General features: G+C 44.4%; 1 protein-coding gene across 7 annotated transcripts in view; it reads left to right on the top strand.

The window, feature by feature from the left end:
• Positions 1–14,583, top strand: part of DENND1A (DENN domain containing 1A) — an 851,690-nt gene extending 837,107 nt beyond the window's left edge. For 5 of the 7 annotated variants that reach the window (XM_077283536.1, XM_077283534.1, XM_077283535.1 and 2 more), the window contains 3 exons: positions 1,029–1,157; positions 1,555–1,807; positions 2,981–14,583. In XM_077283536.1, coding sequence (XP_077139651.1) covers positions 1,029–1,157; positions 1,555–1,807; positions 2,981–4,189 — 1,591 coding nt within the window. In that variant the 3' untranslated portion in view covers positions 4,190–14,583. The remainder of the gene's footprint in view (positions 1–1,028; positions 1,158–1,554; positions 1,808–2,980) is intronic. The other 2 variants (XM_077283539.1, XM_077283537.1) reach the window with 1 other exon arrangement.
• Positions 14,584–23,313: the final 8,730 nt, after the last annotated feature.

Raw genomic sequence — 23,313 nt, 5'->3', positions numbered from 1 at the left:
CACTGTATAATTGTCCCCACATAGCCCTCTACACAGTATGATGGACCCCACGTAAACCTTTCCACTGTGTAATTGCTTGCGTACAGCCAAATGTCACCCATATAGCCCTCTATAAAGTATAAAGGCTCTCACATAGCTCTCCATATGATATAATGGGGCCCATAGTCCTTCATATGGTATACTGCACCCAATAATCCTCCATATAGTATAATGCACCCCCCATAATTCTCCATACAGCATAATGCACCCCATAGTCCTCCATATAGTATAATGCACTCCCTATAGTCCTCTATACAGTATAATGCACTCCCCATAGTCCTCCATACAGTATAATACACTCCCCATAGTCCTCCATACAGTATAATGCATTCCCCATAGTCCTCCATACAGTATAATGCACCCTGATAGTCCTCCATATAGTATAATGCACCCTGATAGTCCTCCATACAGTATAATGCACTCCCCATAAACCTCCATACAATTTAATGCACCCCATAGTCCTCCATTCAGTATAATACACTCCATTGTCCCCCATATAATATAATGCATTCCCCATGGTCCTCCATACAGTATAATGCACTACACATAGTCCTCCATACAGTATAATGCAACCCATGGTCCTCCATACAGTGTAATGCACTCCTCGTATTCCTCCATACAATGTTATGGCCACCACAATTTACTCACTGATTTAAAAATAAAAAAAATACTCGCCTCTCCTGGTTCCCTTGCAGCTCTGGTCTCTGCAGCTAGTATTCTGAAGTGCCACACATCTCAGCGTAGCTGGTGCCATGTAGTGACGTCATCATGCCCGCTGCACTGAGATGTCAGATGCACAGAGATGTCTGTCATTAGGACTTATTTATTTTTTCATTTAGCTTGAAAACTTTCCATTTGTAAGAAATGTGGATTTTCCGTGGTTTATCTGGATACATATCTAAGAGCATTTACCTTTCAGAATGTTTGTATATGTGAGGCTCTCGAGAACATGGGACTTTGCTAACTGTTTTCTCCTCCTGTCTTCTCAGCGTTGTGAAGCCCACACGCCACTATACTGTCTTCCTCTCTGAAGATTCTTCCGATGATGAGTTCCTGCAGGAGGAGGATCCTGTCTCTGCCTTCTCCGAAAACTTTATCTTCTCTGCTCCCTTCGAATGGTCTCTGTCTTTCTTTTCCATCAATAACACAACTTTCCCTCTGCACTAAATCAGCCTCAGTATGAGATTGGTGGGGGTCCAAAACCTCCATTAATCAGTTATTTTCAGCAATGTAAATAGTAAAGTGATCAGACCCGGAACAGCACAGCTCCGTTCACTGTGTAGTGGCCATTCTTGGGTACTGCGGCTCAGCTCCCATTCACTTCAATAGGAGCCGATTTGCAGCACCCAAGAAGTGCACAGTGAACGGAGCTGTGTAATTTCGAATTACACATTGTTGGAAACAGCTCATTTGGCAGGGACTTTGCCTCGTCTAGCCAGCAAAATGTTATCTTCCCTTTTGTATATTTTTATTTTTTTCAATGACATCTTTATTTTTGCTTTCAACTTGTCTTAGGCCTCAACAGTATCGAACGTTAAAGGAGTCAGATCCTGACGGCGACGAGATCATCAGCCCAGAAAAGGAAAGCGATTCGGTGCTTGACCAGGAACCATCACATAAGGAGATCCCAAATGTCAATCTGCTCGAAGATATCTTTAGTAATTTCAATGTGGAATCGCAACCACCACTAATAAGTCAAGCCAAGAGTTTGGAAGACTTGAGAACCCCTAAGGAGGACCATGAAGACCATTTTACATTTGATTATCAGGTGAAATGTCATGCGTTAATTAAAAAAAAGAAAAGAGTTGAGGCTTTAATAATACAAATTTGTCAGCAGGTTTTTACTATGTAATCAGAATGCACCATGATGTAGTGGAAGAGAACCTGTATCCCTTACTAAGATGTATTTTGCTGTTTCAGTACAATCAGTGTTTTATCTGCAGGACATTATCAATATAGGACTAGGTGTCTCACGCCTCCTAGTCCAACAACTCGACCACCACTGATTAGCAGGGCTCTGTCACTATAAAATGTGCACAGAAAGCTGTCAATCAGTGGTGTGGGCTGGGTTATACACAGCAGCCAATCAGTGGGGGGGCGGGGTTATACACAGAAAGCAGCCAATCAGTGGTGTGGTCTGGGTTATACACAGCAGCCAATCAGTGGTGGGGTTATACACATAAAGCAGCCAATCAGTGGTGTGGGCTGGGTTATACACAGCAGCCAATCAGTGGCGGGGGTGGGGTTATACAAGGCTCATTATTCTGAGCTCTGCTAGATCTGCAGCAGATAAAGCTGTGATTGTATCACAACTGCTCCACCAAGTAGGCTAAGTGATACATCCCTGGAATCGGGGACTCTGTCTCTACGTCATGCTGCTGTCAGATTACATAGCAAAATCCTGCTGATAGATTCCCTTTCATAGATGTGCCGACTAAGGTAGTGTCCCATCTATGCTAAGACGTAAATAATATATTGACATATGGCTTTTAAGATTTCTAATTGTAGTCACTGAATGGCAACTTTCATAATGGAAGATGTCTTGAAGATGAGAATCCTGGTCATGAGATGGACACAAAGTACAAAAATCCAAAGCACCGTAATTACTCCTTCAAAGTATTGTGTATCGATCATGTCATATATCAGGCAAGGTGATGTTATCAATAAAAAGATACTTCTGAGGGATAATTCCGGTGCTTTGTATTTTTCTGCATGAGTCAGCAGTTTAGTAGAAAGCAGCCCTAAACTAAGCACGGAATAGTAGAAGTGTAGCATTTGAATTCTACCATATAGCCATAATTAAAAATTAATATTGAAAATAAATAATGGCAGCTAGCATGGATATTGAAAACCGTGAGGAATTGGTGATCCAGGTGAAAAACATTTCATTTATCCCCAAAAACTATCTGCACACCAATTTTAATCTAATTTTGTTTGACAGAGAATGGATCTCACCGTACCAGAGAGAAATCGCTTGGTGCCACCGATGAAACACAACCATCCATACAATAAACTGTGGAGCATGGGGCAAGATGACATGGCAATACCTGACAAATATCTGCAGATTTCACCGGAGAAACACGCATCCCTTCCCGGTAGTGATACAAGTACTCCACAGAAGGAAATTACATCTGTATCTGGAGATAGAGAGGGAACGTTGAGCAGCAGCCACGGAAATATCACTATCCCAAGACCACATGGCAGGAAAACGCCAGAGCTGGGAATCGTTCCTCCACCACCAGCACCAAGAGTCTCTAAGCAGCAAAACGTTCCGGCAGTAGAGTCCTGTAAACTACAACTCGGGGAGAACATCAGCTTTCCTTTGCAAAGTCTACAAGGACACTCAGTATCGGATGGACACAGACAAGTTTCTGATTCTAGTTCTATGGATTTGTTACAGCCTGTCAAAGTTTCTACTGAGATCTCTGTAAATGATGATATTCTCAGTCTATTAGATCCATTAATAGTCGGCCAGGGTCAGAGCGACTCCATGCCTCCTCTAGGAAGTGGTCTTCAGAGCTCTGAAGCACCACATTACTCCAGCACTCCATGTTTTACCTCTCTACAAAGTGATTTCACTCCTGCCGCTTTCCCTCCACAATTAGGATTTCCCCCCCCACAGCCTGCATTTATACATTCACCACTTAATCCATTTATTCAAGCAATGCCGCAGGACCATGCCGTCTCCGTGATAGGCATCACGGCGAGACCATTTACTCCACCAGTCGTCTCTAACTCTCTTTTCTCAAGGTCTCTTTTCTATCATAGTCAGAGACGCCCAACTCCAGCCTTGTCAGGAAGTAGTCTACTAAGCCACGTTCCTTCTGGTCCTGCAATCAATATGTTAATGCAACAAGGTCAAACAAACTCCAAAACGCTTCAAAACATTCCACCAGTAATGACCGGCCCATCTGGCCATAGAACTTTACCTATGACTCGGCCTTCCTCCAAACTTCAAGACAACAAACCCAGGGAGTATCCGGCCATTCCTCCTAGACCTGCAAAGATTTCCGACCCTGTAATTCTCCCTTCTAGACCAGGTCAACCCAAGGACCCTTTTGATGAGCTCCTCACCAAAACAAAAGAAGCAGTAATTCCAACTCCGGGAAAAGTAGAGCAGCTCCGAAAACGATGGGAAACTTTTGAGTAGGATTCAAATTTTTAGGTTTTGGTCAAGGAGCAAGATGTCCAGGTGTTGAAGAACGTTCTCATCTCATACAGAGAGATCTTTGAGATCAAATATTTGCTCACGGATTTCATACGTTTTGGAATTAAAGGCTTTAATCTCAATCGACTCATTATACTCTTTAGGTTTGGATGACTCCAAATTCTTGATTGTCGTCTGCTTGACTACTTTTCAGTTGGAATTTGTCTTGATGTAGAACTACTGAATCCAGCGCTTTATCGTAAACTAAAAAAAAAAGCTTCTGATGCTGAACAGGCATCACAGTATGAGGTCTGTCAAGGACTATAAATTGACACTTTGCTTATCAAGATAACTCCCCACCGAGTTCCCGGGAAGTGCTATATGATGTGTTAGCCCACGTTATTACCATGTGCCGCAATTTATGAAGCAGCACAGTTTTTAGTCTTCTATAGCAAAATTTGATCATTGTGATAGCAAATGTGATCGTTGTGGTAAAAATACACAGTTTTGTAGAAAAGATTTTACAGCCACTAAGTATCAAAAAAGGAATAGCTATGTAGCGGAATACATGCACTCGTCATTAGCGGTTTCTGTGACTTCGTACACAACGCCAGAACAAGATATTATAGTAGTCGCTGCTCTACGTCCAACACATCCGTCAACATAAAGTGGAATTAGACGTTTTATGTACCATGTCCCACTAATTGATGTTTTTGGGGGGTCACCAAAAATGACAGTATCTAGAACACGAATGTGCTAGTCTCTAGTGTAGCTCGTACACTATATCTTCTACACGTACTAATTGATATTCTCCACTTGTGAGACCAACAGACCATGGTTAGGTGACATTATCCTTTTAGCTGAGCCATATAAAAGTGAATTTAAGTAATTTAAGTGTTAATATGCACACAGTATATTTCTGCTCTGTATCTTGTTGGGTCCGTACAGCACCGCTCATCACTACACAATATATGGTGCACTAGGGAGAGTAGATGCCTACACTGGGGTGATTTTTTTATGATTATTTCTTGGATTCATCACTTATCAGACTAAACTTATGCAGTCAGTCTTGGCTATCGTCACAAAACCAGGAAAGTAGTAACCCTTGCATGTCACCGTTATATGACTACAGCTCTTTATATGTTTGTTATGGTTTTTGTTTATGTTCTCGGTGACTTCATTGGGGGGACAGAGGAACCATAAGTTAATGTGCGGCCACCTGGGGTTGAAACCTAAAAATACATTTTAGGAAAAAAAACCAGATGACTTCTCTCCACCAGGCTACAGCCGATACCCAGTTCAGTTTAGATTGGTGTTATTCAGAGGCAGAAAGTAGCAGACTTCCCTTAGCCTTGACTAGGCAGTATAGGAGGTAAACGTTTCTCTTACTTTTGCGTCTCGGGATGAAAATCTTAGCAGAGGGGTACAGCAGTTGCTTGGGTAGTAATCTGAGGGATTGCTCTTCTTTCTGCAGTACTGGTATTTCCCACCCCAGGGACAGCCTTAAGATCTACCATAGTTCTTGTGTCCCCCAATGAAATGACCGAGACAAAGATTTTTGCTACTCACCGTTAGAGGATTTGATTTTGCGCTTCCTACTGTTTTTGCATTAATTGAATAACTAGGTGTCAGCCAATGGGAAGTATTCAACTTTTTTTCGTAGATGTAATCTTAGTGTCCGCCTCAAGGTGGCAAAATATTAACCCATGGTTCCTGTATCCACCAATGAAGGCTGCGAGAAAGAGATTTTATGGCGAGTACCAAAAATCGTTTGTTTGTTTTTTAAATTTAATTGAAAAGTCATTTTTAAACTTCTGGACGTTTTCAGTTTTCTCTCATTGGTTGCAGTACGGAGTAACAGGGAATTTTTTTTATTTTTGGGGTATTTTTCAGTTGCCATATCCCTAGTCTGAAATTTTCAAAGTCGTTGGATTTTAGTAGACAGAAGTTTAGTTATTCTTCCCCATTCACTCTGTTGTATAGCATTACATTTTATATCTTTTTTTTTTTTTCTTTTTGGAGCTTCACAGGAACATTTTTTGGGCAGTGTGGCCTTTTATAACACATAATCCTGCCAAAGTGACAGCAGCGTAATTGCACCCAATGGTTGTGATGTCATGTAGACATTTTGTGTAAATAATTTCCCCTAGAAAATGCAGAAATTTCCAAAGGCCAGTTGACGGACAGATAAGAAGACTGGTAATGTACAAGACTTATTCCATATACCGTAATTGAGATTGTGCAGTGTGAATCCAGTGTCTTTGGTTTTCCATCGGTTGTGGTTCCTGGAGGATGAACTCCTTTGTCTTCGAGTCAGTGTAGTCTTCAGTGTATGTAAGCCCCATTACTCCACGTGGTTCCGTAATAGGGATGGTGAAAATAGAGTTGCACGTTAGTAAACTTTAGCCGCCAGACTGGAACCCCGCTAACCGCCTCTTATTTGCCGGCAACTGCTGCTCTTCTTTTGATTAGTTGCCCTGACTCGATGTCACATGTGCATCACACAACAACGATGACGTCACCAATGCCGGCTAATCAAAAGAAGGGCTGTGGACGACATCAGGCAGGAGGTGGTTCAGAGGACTCCCATCCGGCAGCCATAGATTACTGCCGCTGCCACGATTCCTGCCAATTGATTCATTATTTAGCAATATGATTCATGGCTGTATGGAACAACCATCTACAGTCCGACTACAGAAAGACACTATCTACTCCCTATGAGAACATATATGGTCTTACCTGGACAATCCGGGTCTTCAGAAAGGACCGGGCCTTCTTAGGCAGAGTTCACTCTTTATTTAGGATTTGGCATTACCTTCAGTATTGACGTCTAACCGCCATATGTACTTTATGGCAGAACTTTTCCTTTTCATACATCTGACTAATAGACATCTGTGGGCATATTAGCTGTGTACACGGATAATACTGTGTATACCGTATGTTCCCATTTAGTAGATGCACTACATACTTCCAGCCAGCTTTTTGCAGCCAAGTGATAGGAATTTAAAGTGATAGGTTTTTGTCACCTAAGAGCAGCATAATGAAGAGACATCGACCCTGATTTCAGCTCTGTGTCACGTACTGGGCTGCTTGCTGTAGTTTTGATGAAATCACAGTTTTATCAGCAGGAGATTATCACCATAGGACTACTAAACCTGCTGCCATGTAGTCCTCCATATTCATAAGATCTGTAAACCCCGCCCCCACCACTGATTGGCAGCTTTGCGCAGTGTGTGTGGGCGGGGCTATACAGAGCTCAGCATTAGAGAACTGCTAGATCTGCAGCAAAGAAAGGGATTTTATCAAAACGGCAGCAAGCAGCTCAGTAAGTGATACATCTCTGGAATCAGGGTCTCTGCCCCTACATCATGATGCTCTCAGATGGGGTGGCAAAAACCTGGTTACCTTTAAATAGAGTCTGTCAGCAAAAAATTGGGTGAAAAAATTGACGTACTGTAGACTAAAATCTGCAAAGAAAAATTACGCAGTGTGTGCATGAGATTTTAGAAATTTTGTGCGCTTTGCTGGTACTGTCAATTGCTGCCTTTTTTTCCCCATGGTAAAAACACGTGTGAACAAGCCCTATATCTACCCTTCTCTGGCTACTGTAGAGCCAGGAGCTGTTAATGGAGGAGGGGGTAGATGAATAACAAATGGGAGGGTGCACAGAACTGTTCATCCATGACAGGTGTGCACCGAGAACCTGTGCTTGGTTTGAACAGTCATTTTGTGCTGACAGGCTCTTTTAACAAATCTCAGCCAAACACCATAGTAACACCAAAAAGTAATCAATTTCAATTGTTTATGTAAATTTACAGCACAGAATTTTCCCTGTGCAATGGATAGAGTTATACAATATCCGAGCGCATCAAAATCCGAGTGCAGCAGAGTTTATAGAGAAAATGTATCAAATTTTTTTTCCCCAAAATTCTGCAACGTGTGAAGTACACATACACTGGGCATGTTGCACATGCAGGATTAACTCACTGGACCTTGCTGCTATATATCCTTCCTTAGCTAGTCTCTAAACCTGACATATACCCAGATGTATGGAGCTGCATGAGAAACATTAAAAAAAAGCATATACGTCCTCTGGATGCCTTGTCGGATGCCATCCAGCAGTTTGGCATAGGCACAAAAAAGTAATTTTCTAACTGGATGGCACAAGATTCTATTGACTTTATATCTTGATGCTTGTAAATGTGATAACAAACAGAGGTATTCCCACTCCCATCATCCCTGGCGATGTAGTACCGCCCCGCCGGAGCTCTGCGTCACACGTATGTCACCAGGAGCACTGATGTCTGCAGCGGTCAGGTGAGTGCAAGAGACCCATCCAATAACACGCTCTTCTAGACACCTGACTGCTGCAGCCACTCACAGCTTTTCTGTTGATATCCTGATCTCCAGGGGGCTGCCGGAAGGTGAAAATGCCTCCATTTTTTTTACAAACATCCATGTCTTTAAAAGGGTTGTCCTTTTATTAAAGGGAATCTTTAATCAGAAAATAACCTATTGTTTAAATTGGGTTTTTGTGTTTCTTGTATTTGTAAAAAAAAAAAAAAAAAATTGCAATTTTTTTCCATATCACAATTTTTATTAAAAAGCAAAATTTTTAATCTTGAAACTTTCACACTGGGGCTTTTTTTAGACTCATCAGCGACCTTCACATTGGTCTTGCTGAAGGGTTGGGTGGAGTGTGAGGCCTCGGATTCATTTAAGTGAACCTGTCACTAGGAAAAATGCTGCCCATTCTGCAGGCCCCATGTTATAGAGCAGGGGAAGCAGAGTAGATTGATATATAGTTTGGAGAGAAACGACATAATATAACCTGTCTATTAATCATTTAATCCTCTGCTCTGTCTGGGATTTTTAGGGTCAGGTGGGCGGTCACCTGTGTGCACACAGAGCTGTCTGTCACTGATAGGATTGCCCACTGGATCTAAAACCCCAGGCCTCTATAATCAACTGATAACACAGGATCCACCAATCACAATAAATAGGTGATGTCACGGCTGACCCAGCTTCCCCTCCTTTACACATGCTCAATGCAAAAGATAGGATGGGGATAGATCTGACCATTCTGGCTATGTACATGTGTTGTTTCCTGAAACAACAGGAAGGTAGCCTAAAAAAAAAGCCCCAGTGGCTAGTATGAGAACTGCAAGATTCTTTATATTTAGTAAAGATTATGATTTCGGAGAAAAAAAGACAATTAACACAAAAACCTGATTAAAACAATAGTTAATTTTCTAATGATCGAGTTCCTTTAAGAACACATCTATATAGCTGCTGCCTTATCGTTTCTTAGAGGACATATATGTAGTCTCCACCATACTTTGCTGCCTATATAACGATAGACAAGGGAATAATTTATCATTTTACTGTATGGTGCTTCACATGACTGACCAAAAACATCTCCACCCCAGGATGCTAGAGACCATGATATGCTTACATAGGTAATTGCCCAATGGTCCGCAGTCTTGTCCGTTTTCATGGTGTCTGCCACAATGACCCTGTGAATAGGTTACAGTCTTTGTATGTTACATTTACAATGTATTCAACCCCTCTGCTGCTTTCTCCTGTTAATTACTGTCTTTTGGGAGTGAGGAGCTTGAGCGGCGCAATATAAGTTACACTGATCGGTGCGGAGGCGGGATCGCATTGAATGCACCACCCCGCCTGCTGGTCAAGTAATGTTACTACAGCCCTTAACTTTATGGGTTTGTTTTTGTTTTTTGCTTGACATGTATGATTATCAAGTGTTTTGTAATATAATGAGTGGCATTGAAATATTCAAGATAGTAAACTGTTGCGGCTGGGTGAGACTGGAATTATAGATTGTATATCCTGCGTATTAGATGAAACATGATCAGATGGATGCACTGTGTAATTATTACTGCACTACTACTTTACGACGGAAAGTGCTTATCAGGTCGCCAGTGTTTTCTGAAAAAGACGTATTACTTTCTGGAAGTCTGTTTTCTACTCACTTTAACGCCTCTTTTATATACTTGCTGTTTTTCAACTTTTTTCTCGTAGCAAAGCATTAAAGTGGACCTGTCGGATTAATCAGGATGGAAGGTAATAAAGTTAAGTGTCCTCAAATAATTATCGATAGAAAAATTAGGTCAAACTGCACCCCTCAACAACCTTTCCAATTCTCAGTTCTTGGAATTGTGGGCCAGATGAAACAAAGGTCCGCATGATCTAATGGTCTCCAAGCTTCAAATCTACAGGAGGACTAAAGATTGTCCTTAAAGTTCCCATCCACCTAGCTAATTATCTATAACCCTCCACCACACACAAGCGCAAGACTTCTAAATGTATCTCATGTCCCTTAAAGGTGAACATTTCACAAGTTTTCTTAGGATCTGCAGGTTTAGAAGATTTTGCTATATTTTTATGTGGCGCCTTATGATGTATGTGGCTTTGGCAGACATCTTGAGGCTTCCACTCATTTAAAGGAAACCACAGGCAGCATGAATCTGAGTCTGCCTGCATGATTCCTGGAAGGTATGTCTTTTCTGAAACGCCAGAAAAAAATATAGTACGAGTATGACTGGAGACCAGAGTAGTCCATCGCTGCCCCCAGCCAGCTTTTCCCAGTACCACTAGTGGTGGAATTCATTGACAGGTCTCTTGCTAAGCACAAACATGGGAGAGACTGGTGTGTCAACTAGAGCGGAGCAGGGAGTAGCCGGCCAGGAGCGGTGCTGGACTAGTCCAGTTTCTCCCAGTGGTCGTTTACCTGATCTTCAAATAGTTGGGCAGCATGAATTGAGTGACAGGTTCCCTTTAGATAAAATGATCGGCCATATTGACAGAATGTTCTGTCATTTCCATCCCAAAGATAAGTGGCAGCCACAAAGTCTGGCAGCTGCTCTTCCATCCAAATATGTATGTAAATAGTAAGATTGAAAAGTAGCAGCTGAAAATGACCGTAGATTGGACATCAGCATCACTTGTTTCTATCCATTTTTGCATTTTCTCAGCTCCATCAATATATAGGTTGGGGTAATGGAGGTCACAAGTCCACTTTAATCGCCTGTACATTTGTTGCTACCCTCAGAACAGCACTTTCTCGGAGGCTACATATTCTGCATGAGACTTTCAGTACATTTCTAAGCTATCATAGTGTTTTGTTTTTAAAGATATATATTTTATTTTGCTGTAGGCAAAGACAAGATGACTTGTGTTTTTTTGCCAGGCTGTGAACGGGTTAAACATGCATTCTCTTTTGTTTTTCCTCCTTTTTGTTTTTTACAGTCGTGCATGCACATTTCAGCGATGAGCGTGTTCGCTGTCTCACAAAAATAAGTATTTTTCTATCATTTATACCTTTTTATCCCGTGTGTAAACCACAAAATTACAAAAAATAAAATAAAAAGAATCACAGGTTTTTCTTTTTTTTCTTGAAGCTCGGTGAATTAGTGTGCACTTTACAAAGCCGTGAAAATGAACTTGTGAAACTTACAGGAAAATAAATATATACAGCCAGCTACCATCCTGCCTCCTTGTGTCATTCATGTGGCTGCTGTCCGCTATATTGGTGCCTGTCATTCTGTATATTAGTTGTTGTCTTTACAGATCCTCCATTATTCGCAGGTTTCTTTTTTTATAGCTGTAGAAGGGTCAGAACTTCATTTTCCTGGTACAGAGCTACAGTTAGGTCCACAAGTATTCGGACAGTGGCCCAATCCTGGTGATTTCAGCTCTGCAGGCCGCTGTTTGGGATGTAAAATGAAATAACTGAGATACAATTGTTAATTTCAGTTTTAATTAAAGGGGCCGAACAAAAATATCTAGTGAAACGATTAGGAATTGCAGCCATTTTCCTACAAAGCCTCTTCATTTCAGGTTCTCAAAAGTAATTGGACAAATTAACATTTCCATAAGTAAAATGTTCATTTTTAATACTTTGTAGAGAATCCTTTGCAGCAATGATGGCCTGATGTCTGGAAGCCATGGACAACACCAAATGCCGGGTTTCCTCCTTTGTGAGGCTTTGCTGCCTTTATTGCAATGACTTCAGTTGTTGCTTGTTTGTTGGTCTTTCTGCCTTACGTTTTGTCTTCAGCCAGTGAAATGCGGCTCGGTGTGCTGAGATCTGGTGATGACTCGGACATTGCAGAATATCCCACTTCTTTGCCTTCTCCTGGGTTGCTTTTACACTATGTTTTAGGTCAGTGTCCCATTTGTATTGAGATGCACCGTCCAATCAACCTCACTGCATTTGGTGAAATCTGAGCAGAAGGTCTCGTCTTATACACTTCAGAATTAATCCGGCCGCTTCTGTCTTCAGTCACATCCTCAATAAACACTAGTGACTTGGTGCCTTTGGAAGCCATGCATGCAAGAATCCATGTGTTACAGACAATGTGCTGTGCTTTGGACCATGAGCCGTTCCAAGCCTTCTCCATACTTTCTTCTTCCCATCATTCTGGTACAGGTTGATCTTCGTTTTGCTTTTCTAGAACTAGGCTGGCTAGATTTTTTTTGGCAAAGTTTAATCCGGCCTTTCTATTTTTAAGGCCGATTAATGGTTTTCATCTTGTGGTGAACCCTCTGTATTTGCTTTCGTGAAGTCTTCTCTCTATGGGAGACTTAGATACTGAAATACTTAGATACTTCCTATAGACTGTTTACTTGGGTGGATGATGTGACAGGGTTTTTCTTCACCATGTAAAGAATCCTGCGATCGTCCACCGCAGAATTCGATTAATAAAGGTTATACTAACCTGATGAAGTTTGTGATCACACAACATTAGTAAAGCATGTTATCCCAGCTGCGGCAGGTTCACGGGTCCAGAGACCCAGTTAGATGGTGTAGAAGGAAAAAATGTGGAGAATCCGCGTTGCTGGTGAATGAAGGCAATTCAGATTTACATTAAAAGATTCTGCATTTTTTATTTTTCCTACATGTTTTGAACTGCCATACTTCTTCCTCAGGACAAAAATCATCTGGATTTTGCCAATTCTCATCCACACATGGCGGATATTTTCTACTCGTAGATTGACCTGGCTTTGCGGGTTTTTAAACCTGCAGAATGTCGATTCTTAGTGCAGATTAAGCAATGGCAAGAGTGAAACCTGCACCAAATCTGCAATTTACTCAAACTGACTTATTGAAGACCAGCATGTAAAAAGCTGATTTTAAAGGGGTCATTCATTGCATCTCATGGATAAGGCAAAAGGCTTCTCTGCCGGGTATTGTGCACCTGAGAATAGCGAGAGGTCAGAGTATCCTTAGCAACTAAATGCAATATTTCAATTAGTTTTATGTGGAACATGCGCTTTATAAATTAATGACATTCTGGGATCAAAGCTGCAAAATTAGCAGGAGGTATCATTAAGTAGTGTGTGTGGACGCCTTAGAAAATGAAATAATAATGTACAGGAATCTTGAATGCAGTGGCTGACTCGCACACACGGATAGTAATTTGACTGTTAACTACATCTTGTTCTAGATTTATTGCCCAAAACTGTAGATCCGAGGCGGTGCAGAACCAAAGTAGAGTGAAAAACGGAATTACTGCTAAGTGTTGTAGATAACGACCATGAAAGTTAGAGCTGCCAGAAATACAGTGACTACGGCGAAAATAGAAAATATAACAGGTTATTGACACTCTTCCCATAAAACCCAAATCAGTCACGAGACATGTAATGACTGACAGATCATCCTCCTGCTCTACATGTCACACTTGTAATACCCCTATCATTTACAATAAGCTCAGATTCTCAGGGAGATCTATGTCGGGCCCATAGATCTTAACAGCTTATTTACATATTAACCCCTTAATGCCATATGACGTACATCATATGCGATCGGCCGCACTCACGGGGGGAGCGCGGCCGGATGTCAGCTAACGGACCGCTCCCGGCACATTAACCCCTGGCACACTGGGATCAAACATGATCGCAGCGTTCCGGTGGTATAGGGAAGGATCGCGCAGGGAGGGGGCTCCCTGCGTGCTTCCCTGAGACCCCCGGAGCAACGCGATATGATCGCGTTGCTCCGAGCGTCTCTTACCTCCTCTCCCTGCAGTCCCCGGATCCAAAATGGCCACGGGGCTGCATCTGGGTCCTGCAGGGAGGTGGCTTACCAAGCGCCTGCTCAGAGCAAGCGCTGGTAAGCCTGCAGCGCTGTAAGTCAGATCGCTGATCTGACAGAGTGCTGTGCAAACTGTCAGATCAGCGATCTGTGATGTCCCCCCCCCCTGGGACAAAGTAAAAAAAAAACATTTCCACATGTGTAAAAAAAAAAAAATTCCTAAATAAAGAAAAAAAAATATATTATTCCCATAAATACATTTCTTTATCTAAATTAAAAAAAAAACAATAAAAGTACACATTTAGTATCGCCGCGTCCGTAACGACCCAACCTATAAAACTGTCCCACTAGTTAACCCCTTCAGTGAACACCGTAAAAAAAAAAAAAAAAAAACGAGGCAGAAAACAATGCTTTATTATCATACCGCCGAACAAAAAGTGGAATAACACGCGATCAAAAAGACAGATATAAATAACCATGGTACCGCTGAAAACGTCATCTTGTCCCGCCAAAAACGAGCCACCATACAGCATCATCAGCAAAAAAATGAAAAAGTTATAGTTTTCAGAATAAAGCGATGCCAAAATAATTATTTTTTCTATAAAATAGTTTTTATCGTATAAAAGCGCCAAAACATAAAAAAAATCTAAATGAGGTATCGCTGTAATCGTACTGACCCGAAGAATAAAACTGCTTTATCAATTTTACCAAACGTGGAACGGTATAAACGCCCCCCCCACCCCCCACCCCCAAAAGAAATTCATGAATAGCTGGTTTTTGGTCATTCTGCCTCACAAAAATCAGAATAAAAAGCGATCAAAAAATGACACGTGCCTGAAAATGTTACCAATAAAAACGTCAACTTGTCCCGCAAAAAACAGGACCTCACATGACTCTGTGGAGCAAAATATGGAAAAATTATGTCTCAAAATGTGGTAATGCAAAAACTTTTTTGCTATAAAAAGCGTCTTTTAGTGTGTGACAGCTGCCAATCATAAAAATCCGCTATAAAAAATGATATAAAAGTAAATCAAACCCCCCTTCATCACCCCCTTAGTTATGGAAAAATAATAAAATTAAAAAAATGTATTTATTTCCATTTTCCCATTAGGATTAGGGTTAGGGCTAGGGTTAGGGCTAGGGTTGGGGCTAGGGTTGGAGCTAAAGTTAGGGTTAGGGTTGGGGCTAAAGTTAGGGTTAGGGCTAAAGTTAGAGTTGGGGCTAAAGTTAGGGTTGGGGCTAAAGTAAAGGGTTAGGGTTTGGATTACATTTACGGTTGGGATAAGGGTTGGGATTAGAGTTAGGGGTGTGTCAGGGTTAAGGGTGTCGTTAGGGTTACCGTTGGGATTAGGGTTAGGAGTGTGTTTGGATTAGGGTTTCAGTTAGAATTGGGGAGTTTCCACTGTTTAGGCACATCAGGGGCTCTCCAAACGCGACATGGCGTCCGATCTCAATTCCAGCCAATTCTGCGTTGAAAAAGTAAAACACTGCTTCTTCCCTTCCGAGCTCTCCCATGCGCCCAAACAGGGGTTTACCCCAACATATGGGGTATCAGCGTACTTGGGACAAATTGGACAACAACTTTTGGGGTCCAAGTTCTCTTGTTACCCTTGGGAAAATAAAAATTTGGGGGGCTAAAAATCATTTTTGTGGGAAAAAAATATTTTTTATTTTCACGGCTCTGCGTTTTAAACTGTAGTGAAACACTTGGGGGTTCAAAGTTCTCACAACACATCTAGATAAGTTCCTTGGGAGGTCTAGTTTCCAATATGGGGTCACGTATGGGGGTTTCAACTGTTTGGGTACATCAGGGGCTCTGCAAATGCATCGTGACGCCTGCAGACTAATCCATCTAAGTCTGCATTCCAAATGGCGCTCCTTCCCTTCCGAGCTCTGCTATGCGCCCAAACAGTGGTTTACCCCCACATATGGGGTATCGTTGTACTCAGGACGAATTGCACAACCACTTTTGTGGTCTAATTTCTTCTCTTACACTTGGGAAAATAAAAAATTGGGGGCGAAAATATCATTTTTGTGAAAAAATATGATTTTTTATTTTTACGGCTCTGCATTATAAACTTCTGTGAAGCACTTGTTGGGTCAAAGTGCTCACCACACATCTAGATAAGTTCCTTAAGGGGTCTACTTTCCAAAATGGTGTCACTTGTGGGGGGTTTCAATGTTTAGGCACGTCAGGGGCTCTCCAAACGCAACATGGTGTCCCATCTCAATTCCAGTCAATTTTGCATTGAAAAGTCAAATGGCGCTCCTTCCCTTCCGAGCTCTGCAATGCGCCCAAACAGTGGTTTACCCCCACATATGGGGTATCAGCGTACTCAGGTCAAATTGTGCAACAACTTTTGGGGTCCATTTTCTCCTGTTACCCTTGGTAAAATAAAACAAATTGGAGCTGAAATAAATTTTGTGTGAAAAAAAGTTAAATGTTCATTTTTATTTAAACATTCCAAAAATTCCTGTGAAACACCTGAAGGGTTAATAAACTTCTTGAATGTGGTTTTGAGCACCTTGAGGGGTGCAGTTTTTAGAATGGTGTCACACTTGGGTATTTTCTATCATATAGACCCCTCAAAATGACTTCAAATGAGATGTGGTCCCTAAAAAAAAATGGTGTAAAAATGAGAAATTGCTGGTCAACTTTTAACCCTTATAACTCCCTAACAAAAAAAAATTTTGTTCCAAAATTGTGCTGATGTAAAGTAGACATGTGGGAAATGTTACCTATTAAGTATTTTGTGTGACATATCTCTGTGATTTAAGGGCATAAAAACTCATAGTTGGAAAATTGCGAAATTTTCAAACTTTTCGCCAAATTTCCGTTTTTTTCACAAATAAACGCAAGTTATATTGAAGAAATTTTACCACTATCATGAAGTACAATATGTCACGAGAAAACCATGTCAGAATCGCCAAGATCCGTTGAAGTGTTCCAGAGTTATAACCTCATAAAGGGACAGTGGTCAGAATTGTAAAAATTGGCCCGGTCATTAACGTGCAAACCACTCTCAGGGCTTAAGGGGTTAAGAAAAACGTGGATTTCTCTGGAATAAGACATCAGATCGCAGATATCAAGGTATCATTTTATTCAGCTTCCTATGATCTACATGCCCATATAGATGGCTTAGGAGGGTTGATCCTACTAACATATTCTCTTTAAGATATCAATATTGTAAAGTCACTTGGAGCTGCCGCACACTAGTAGACAAAAAATAAACTTTAATGTTTTTATTCATATCTAGATTTCACACCACATCAAGTAGGTAGACACAAATTGACAGGTAGCAACATTTTGGGTTTTACAAACTTCATCAGGCAGGAGAGAAGTCATCAAGGAAGCATGGATGGCCTTGTGGAAGAGTAAATGAGCTAATGCAAAATTCTACAACAGAAAGCCAAGAAGACTTAGACGAATCAAAGAAAAAAGGACAGACTGGGGTGGTAGTCCCCAATACTAGATCCGAAAGATGGAGTGGTGTGACCATTTCCAGGTCCGAAAGATGGAGCGGTGTGACCATTTCCAGGTCCGAAAGATGGAGCGGTGTGACCATTTCCAGGTCTGAAAGATGGAGCGGTGTGCCGTTTTCCAGGTCAAAAAGATGTTGTGGTGTGACCAGTTTTTGGACCTGGATAAGTAATACCTTCTGGCCTTCTATAATGCAATACCACTCTGTTCCAACCATTTTTTCCTTTTACTCGTTTAAGTCTTCTTGGTCTGGCATTGAGGAATTTCTTCCTGGACTGTCTACTCTTCTGAAACATGATCCATTCTTCCTTTTGACTCCTCTATCCCTGACGAAGGGTGTAAAACCTGAAAATATTGCTACTGATCAATTTCTGTCCAGTAATGATTACTTTCTCTTATCCAGATATCACACCACATTGAGCAAGACTGAATAAAAAAAAAACCTTGAAGCTTCTCTTGTGCCTACTAGTGTGCGGTTAAGTGACTGCAGATTTTTTTTTAGCCCAAGGTGTGGATGAAAGTCCTAAAAAAAAAAATCATAGTGTAACTGAACCATTGGTGCAGATGTGGAATGCATTGCATGTCAATTTATGCTGTGGATTTGAACTGTGTAATTCCCACTACACATTTTTGGTGGGGAGAGTCTATAGTGTATATGTACCCTAAAAGTGACCAACTACTGAGAACGCTCAATATTCTTCTTTCCTACAATCACATTTTTTTTTCTCTACAAATTGCATCAATTACAGAGAAAAAGTTCTTATGAGTGCACAGCCCCTGCTGCTGGTGACCCCTCACCTTCTAGGGGCAGAAAAACTATTTAATGTTTTTACAAATTCTCAGGTGTATTCCCATAGTGCATTGCTAACAGTCATGGTAGGTGAACTTCTAAGCCTCCCCAACCTTCCATACTTAAGACTGACAAGTGGCAGTCACGGCAATGGCCACTAACTAGAAACTCCAGAACTGCCCCCAGCACCCTGCCTTGTTCTAATGAGAGAACCTGGACTCATTAGTAGCTGTTAATAACTAATTAGCAGGATTAGGTCTGGTGGGGTTTACACTGGTCGTGAAGCCTCACTATTGTAGGGTGCAAAGCCTCACAAGACATCTAAAAACACTCAGTTCGTATCTCAAAATATCCACCGCACTTAATTATGAGTTGAAATAAAGATGTTATAGGTGAAGGCAATCGTGATAGGATACTGGGATAAAAATAAATTAAGATTGTAAATGATAAGAGTCAAATTATCAAAACAGCAGAGCACAGGTAATTAGAGAAGATAAGATATTTGCAGATGTCAGCAGATATCCTTTCATTATAATGGGAGTTCATACACATGGCGGTTTTATAGTGAACTTTTGTACAAAGTTGTAATAGGGCCACCATAGATGTACACGAGCCCTATACCAAATGGATTTTTATTTGAATCGTGGCATACCCCATTAGATTGCGTGTGTACAGAGGTACTCTCCTCTTCTTGGTAGAGAATATCTTCATTGGTCCCTATCCTTCAATCAGTTTTGGCCAGAAAACAGGCATATAATGGTTTTAAATGCCAACAAATTTTTGTGCAAAAATTTTAAGACTTGAATTTATTGCAAAAAGTTTTAGACTCATTTTAATTTCTGCAGAGGCGTATTTAGGTTTTCCTGTACCCGGGACAAAAATATAGCTTTGTGCCCCCTCCTATAAGCTTAAGCGGTTTGAGTAGTTGTCATGTGACTGGTCATATGCAGTTTGCATATTTGCAGCCACATGCAAACTAGTTGCTCTTCCAAATTTTCTCAATGTTAAAATTAAATAGTGCAGTCTCTGCTTCATTGAGAGAAACAGGATGAGAAACTATTCGGCAAATGAGAGCAAGTATGAAAATTGCACATGAGTTTATCACGTGATATCTTCTGGACCCAGAAGAACAACTGAATCCTGACAGTGAGTATATTACAAGCTGTTTGGCATGTTGCACTGCTTTATATGCTCTGGAAATGCTCCACCCATTGCAGCTGTAGTAACCCTTATCTTGTTAAATGGCACAATCTAATATATAATTGCCTAGACTACTACTTCCTGCAATTTGTGCCAACTTCCGTGGCTTTGTCCGGAGCTAATGTCCGGAGCTAATGTCCGGAGATAATGTCCGGAGCTAATGTCCGGAGCTAATGTCCGGAGATAAGTGACGTCACCAGTGTCCTACACCCAGGCAGAGCACAGGGGCCCCAGGCAGCATATGGGGCCCCAGGCAGAGCACAGTGGCCCCAGGCAGAGCACAGTGGCCCCAGGCAGCATATGGGGCCCCAGGCAGAGCACAGTGGTCCCAGGCAGAGCACAGGGGCCCCAGGCAGCCTATGGGGCCCCAGGCAGAGCACAGTGGCCCCAGGCAGAGCACAGGGGCCCCAGGCAGCATATGGGGCCCCAGGCAGAGCACAGGGGCCCCAGGCAGCATATGGGGCCCCAGGCAGAGCACAGTGGCCCCAGGCAGAGCACAGGGGCCCCAGGCAGAACATGGGGCCCCAGGCAGAGCACAGGGGCCCCAGGCAGAGCACAGGGGCCCCAGGCAGAGCACAGGGGCCCCAGGCAGCATATGGGGCCCCAGGCAGAGCACAGGGGCCCCAGGCAGAGCACAGGGGCCCCAGGCAGCATATGGGGCCCCAGGCAGAGCACAGGGGCCCCAGGCAGCATATGGGGCCCGAGGCAGAGCACAGTGGCGCCAGGAAGAGCACAGGGGCCCCAGGCAGAACATGGGGCCCCAGGCAGAGCACAGGGGCCCCAGGCAGAGCACAGGGGCCCCAGGCAGCATATGGGGCCCCAGGCAGAGCACAGGGGCCCCAGGCAGCATATGGGGCCCCAGGCAGAGCACAGGGGCCCCAGGCAGAACATGGGGCCCCAGGCAGCATATGGGGCCCCAGGCAGAGCACAGGGGCCCCAGGCAGCATATGGGGCCCCAGGCAGAGCACAGTGGCCCCAGGCAGAGCACAGGGGCCCCAGGCAGCATATGGGGCCCCAGGCAGAGCACAGTGGTCCCAGGCAGAGCACAGGGGCCCCAGGCAGAGCACAGTGGCCCCAGGCAGAGCACAGTGGCCCAAGGCAGAGCACAGGGGCCCCAGGCAGAGCACAGGGGCCCCAGGCAGAGCACAGGGGCCCCAGGCAGAGCACAGGGGCCCCAGGCAGCATATGGGGCCCCAGGCAGAGCACAGTGGCCCCAGGCAGAGCACAGGGGCCCCAGGCAGCATATGGGGCCCCAGGCAGAGCACAGTGTTCCCAGGCAGAGCACAGGGGCCCCAGGCAGCCTATAAGGCCCCAGGCAGAGCACAGTGGCCCCAGGCAGAGCACAGGGGCCCCAGGCAGAGCACAGGGGCCCCAGGCAGCATATGGGGCCCCAGGCAGAGCACAGTGGTCCCAGGTAGAGCACAGGGGCCCCAGGCAGCCTATGGGGCCCCAGGCAGAGCACAGGGGCCCCAGGCAGCATATGGGGCCCCAGGCAGAGCACAGGGGCCCCAGGCAGCATATGGGGCCCCAGGCAGAGCACAGTGGCCCCAGGCAGAGCACAGGGGCCCCAGGCAGCATATGGGGCCCCAGGCAGAGCACAGTGGCCCCAGGCAGAGCACAGGGGCCCCAGGCAGAACATGGGGCCCCAGGCAGAGCACAGGGGCCCCAGGCAGCATATGGGGCCCCAGGCAGAGCACAGGGGCCCCAGGCAGCATATGGGGCCCCAGGCAGAGCACAGCGATATTTTGGACCACTGTGCGGTGTTTCAGACCCCCTGTGTGATGTCTGGGGCCCTGTTCTTAAGTATATTAAAGATTAAAGTAACGTATATTAAAGTATATTATAGATCAAATTTGACACATTTATGAGCACCATTGAGTGATATACTCAAGAATGACATAATTTTTCAACATTTTATGGTTTCAAACTGTAAACACTCAGAGTTTTTTTTACTTCAACCAGAAAACCTTAACGGTTCATAAAAAACTTGACTGTTCAGGATATGATAAAAGTCATAGTATTCTGAATCTTTAACTTATAAAGATACCTTTACATGGGGTGATTATTGGTTCCAGAGAGGCTTTCGGCCGATAATCGTACACATGGCTGGTGACAGGACAATACAATATAAACGTTCAAAGGTAAACACTGATAACATTAAAATCTAATATATAATTGCCTAGAATACTACTTCCGGCAATTTGTGCCAACTTCCGTGGCTTTGTCCGGAGATAATGTCCGGAGATAAGTGACGTCACCAGCGTCCTACACCCGCTCAGGGTGGACAAAGATATATGCCTTCGTGGTGCGCGGCACTTTTCTGATTGGTTGCCGCCTGCCGCGAGCGACCAATCAGAAATGTGCCGTACTGTCAAGAATTGTCAAGAGCTGGTGAGTGCAGCCATTTTTTGTTCTTTCTTACTATTATTTATTAATTGTATTATTCTTACATTTGAATAAATAAAGTATATATGGATTCTAGACTCCCGATTCTTTAGAATCGGGCTGCCATCTAGTCTAATATATAATTGCCTAGAATACTACTTCCTGCAATTTGTGCCAACTTCCGTGGCTTTGTCCGGAGCTAATGTCCGGAGATAATGTCCGGAGATAATGTCCGGAGCTAATGTCCGGAGCTAATGTCCGGAGATAAGTGACGTCACCAGTGTCCTACACCCAGGCAGAGCACAGGGGCCCCAGGCAGCATATGGGGCCCCAGGCAGAGCACAGTGGTCCCAGGCAGAGCACAGGGGCCCCAGGCAGCCTATGGGGCCCCAGGCAGAGCACAGTGGCCCCAGGCAGAGCACAGTGGCCCCAGGCGGAGCACACACCAAATCGGAGGCCGAGGGGCTCCGCCAACCAAATCGGAGGCCGAGGGGCTCCGCCAACCAAATCGGAGGCCGAGGGGCCCCGCCAACCAAATCGGAGGCCGAGGAGCCCCGCCCACCAAATCGAAGGCCGAGCGGCCCTGCCCACCAAAGTGGAGGCCGAGGGGCCCGGCCCCGCCCACCAAAGCGGAGGCCGAGGGGCCCCGCCCACCACATCGGAGGCCGAGGGGCCCCGACCACCACATCGGAGGCCGAGGGTCCCCGCCCACCACATCGGAGGCCGAGGGTCCCCGCCCACCACATCGGAGGCCGAGGGTCCCCGCCCACCAAATCGGAGGCCGAGGGTCCCCGCCCACCAAATCGGAGGCCGAGGGTCCCCGCCCACCAAATCGGAGGCCGAGGGTCCCCGCCCACCAAATCGGAGGCCGAGGGTCCCCGCCCACCAAATCGGAGGCCGAGGGTCCCCGCCCACCAAATCGGAGGCCGAGGGTCCCCGCCCACCAAATCGGAGGCCGGGGGTCCCCGCCCACCAAATCGGAGGCCGAGGGGCCCCGCCAACCAAATCGGAGGCCGAGGAGCCCCGCCCACCAAATCGGAGGCCGAGGGTCCCCGCCCACCAAATCGGAGGCCGAGAGTCCCCGCCCACCAAATCGGAGGCCGAGGGGCCCCGCCAACCAAATCGGAGGCCGAGGGGCTTCGCCAACCAAATCGGAGGCCGAGGAGCCCCGCCCACCAAATCGAAGGCCGAGCGGCCCCGCCCACCAAAGCAGAGGC

The sequence above is a fragment of the Ranitomeya variabilis genome, chromosome 2 (genome assembly GCF_051348905.1).
Source record: "Ranitomeya variabilis isolate aRanVar5 chromosome 2, aRanVar5.hap1, whole genome shotgun sequence".
Lineage (NCBI taxonomy): Eukaryota > Metazoa > Chordata > Amphibia > Anura > Dendrobatidae > Ranitomeya > Ranitomeya variabilis.
Note: the sequence above shows the minus strand (reverse complement) of the source record. Positions and strands in the feature narration are given on the sequence as shown.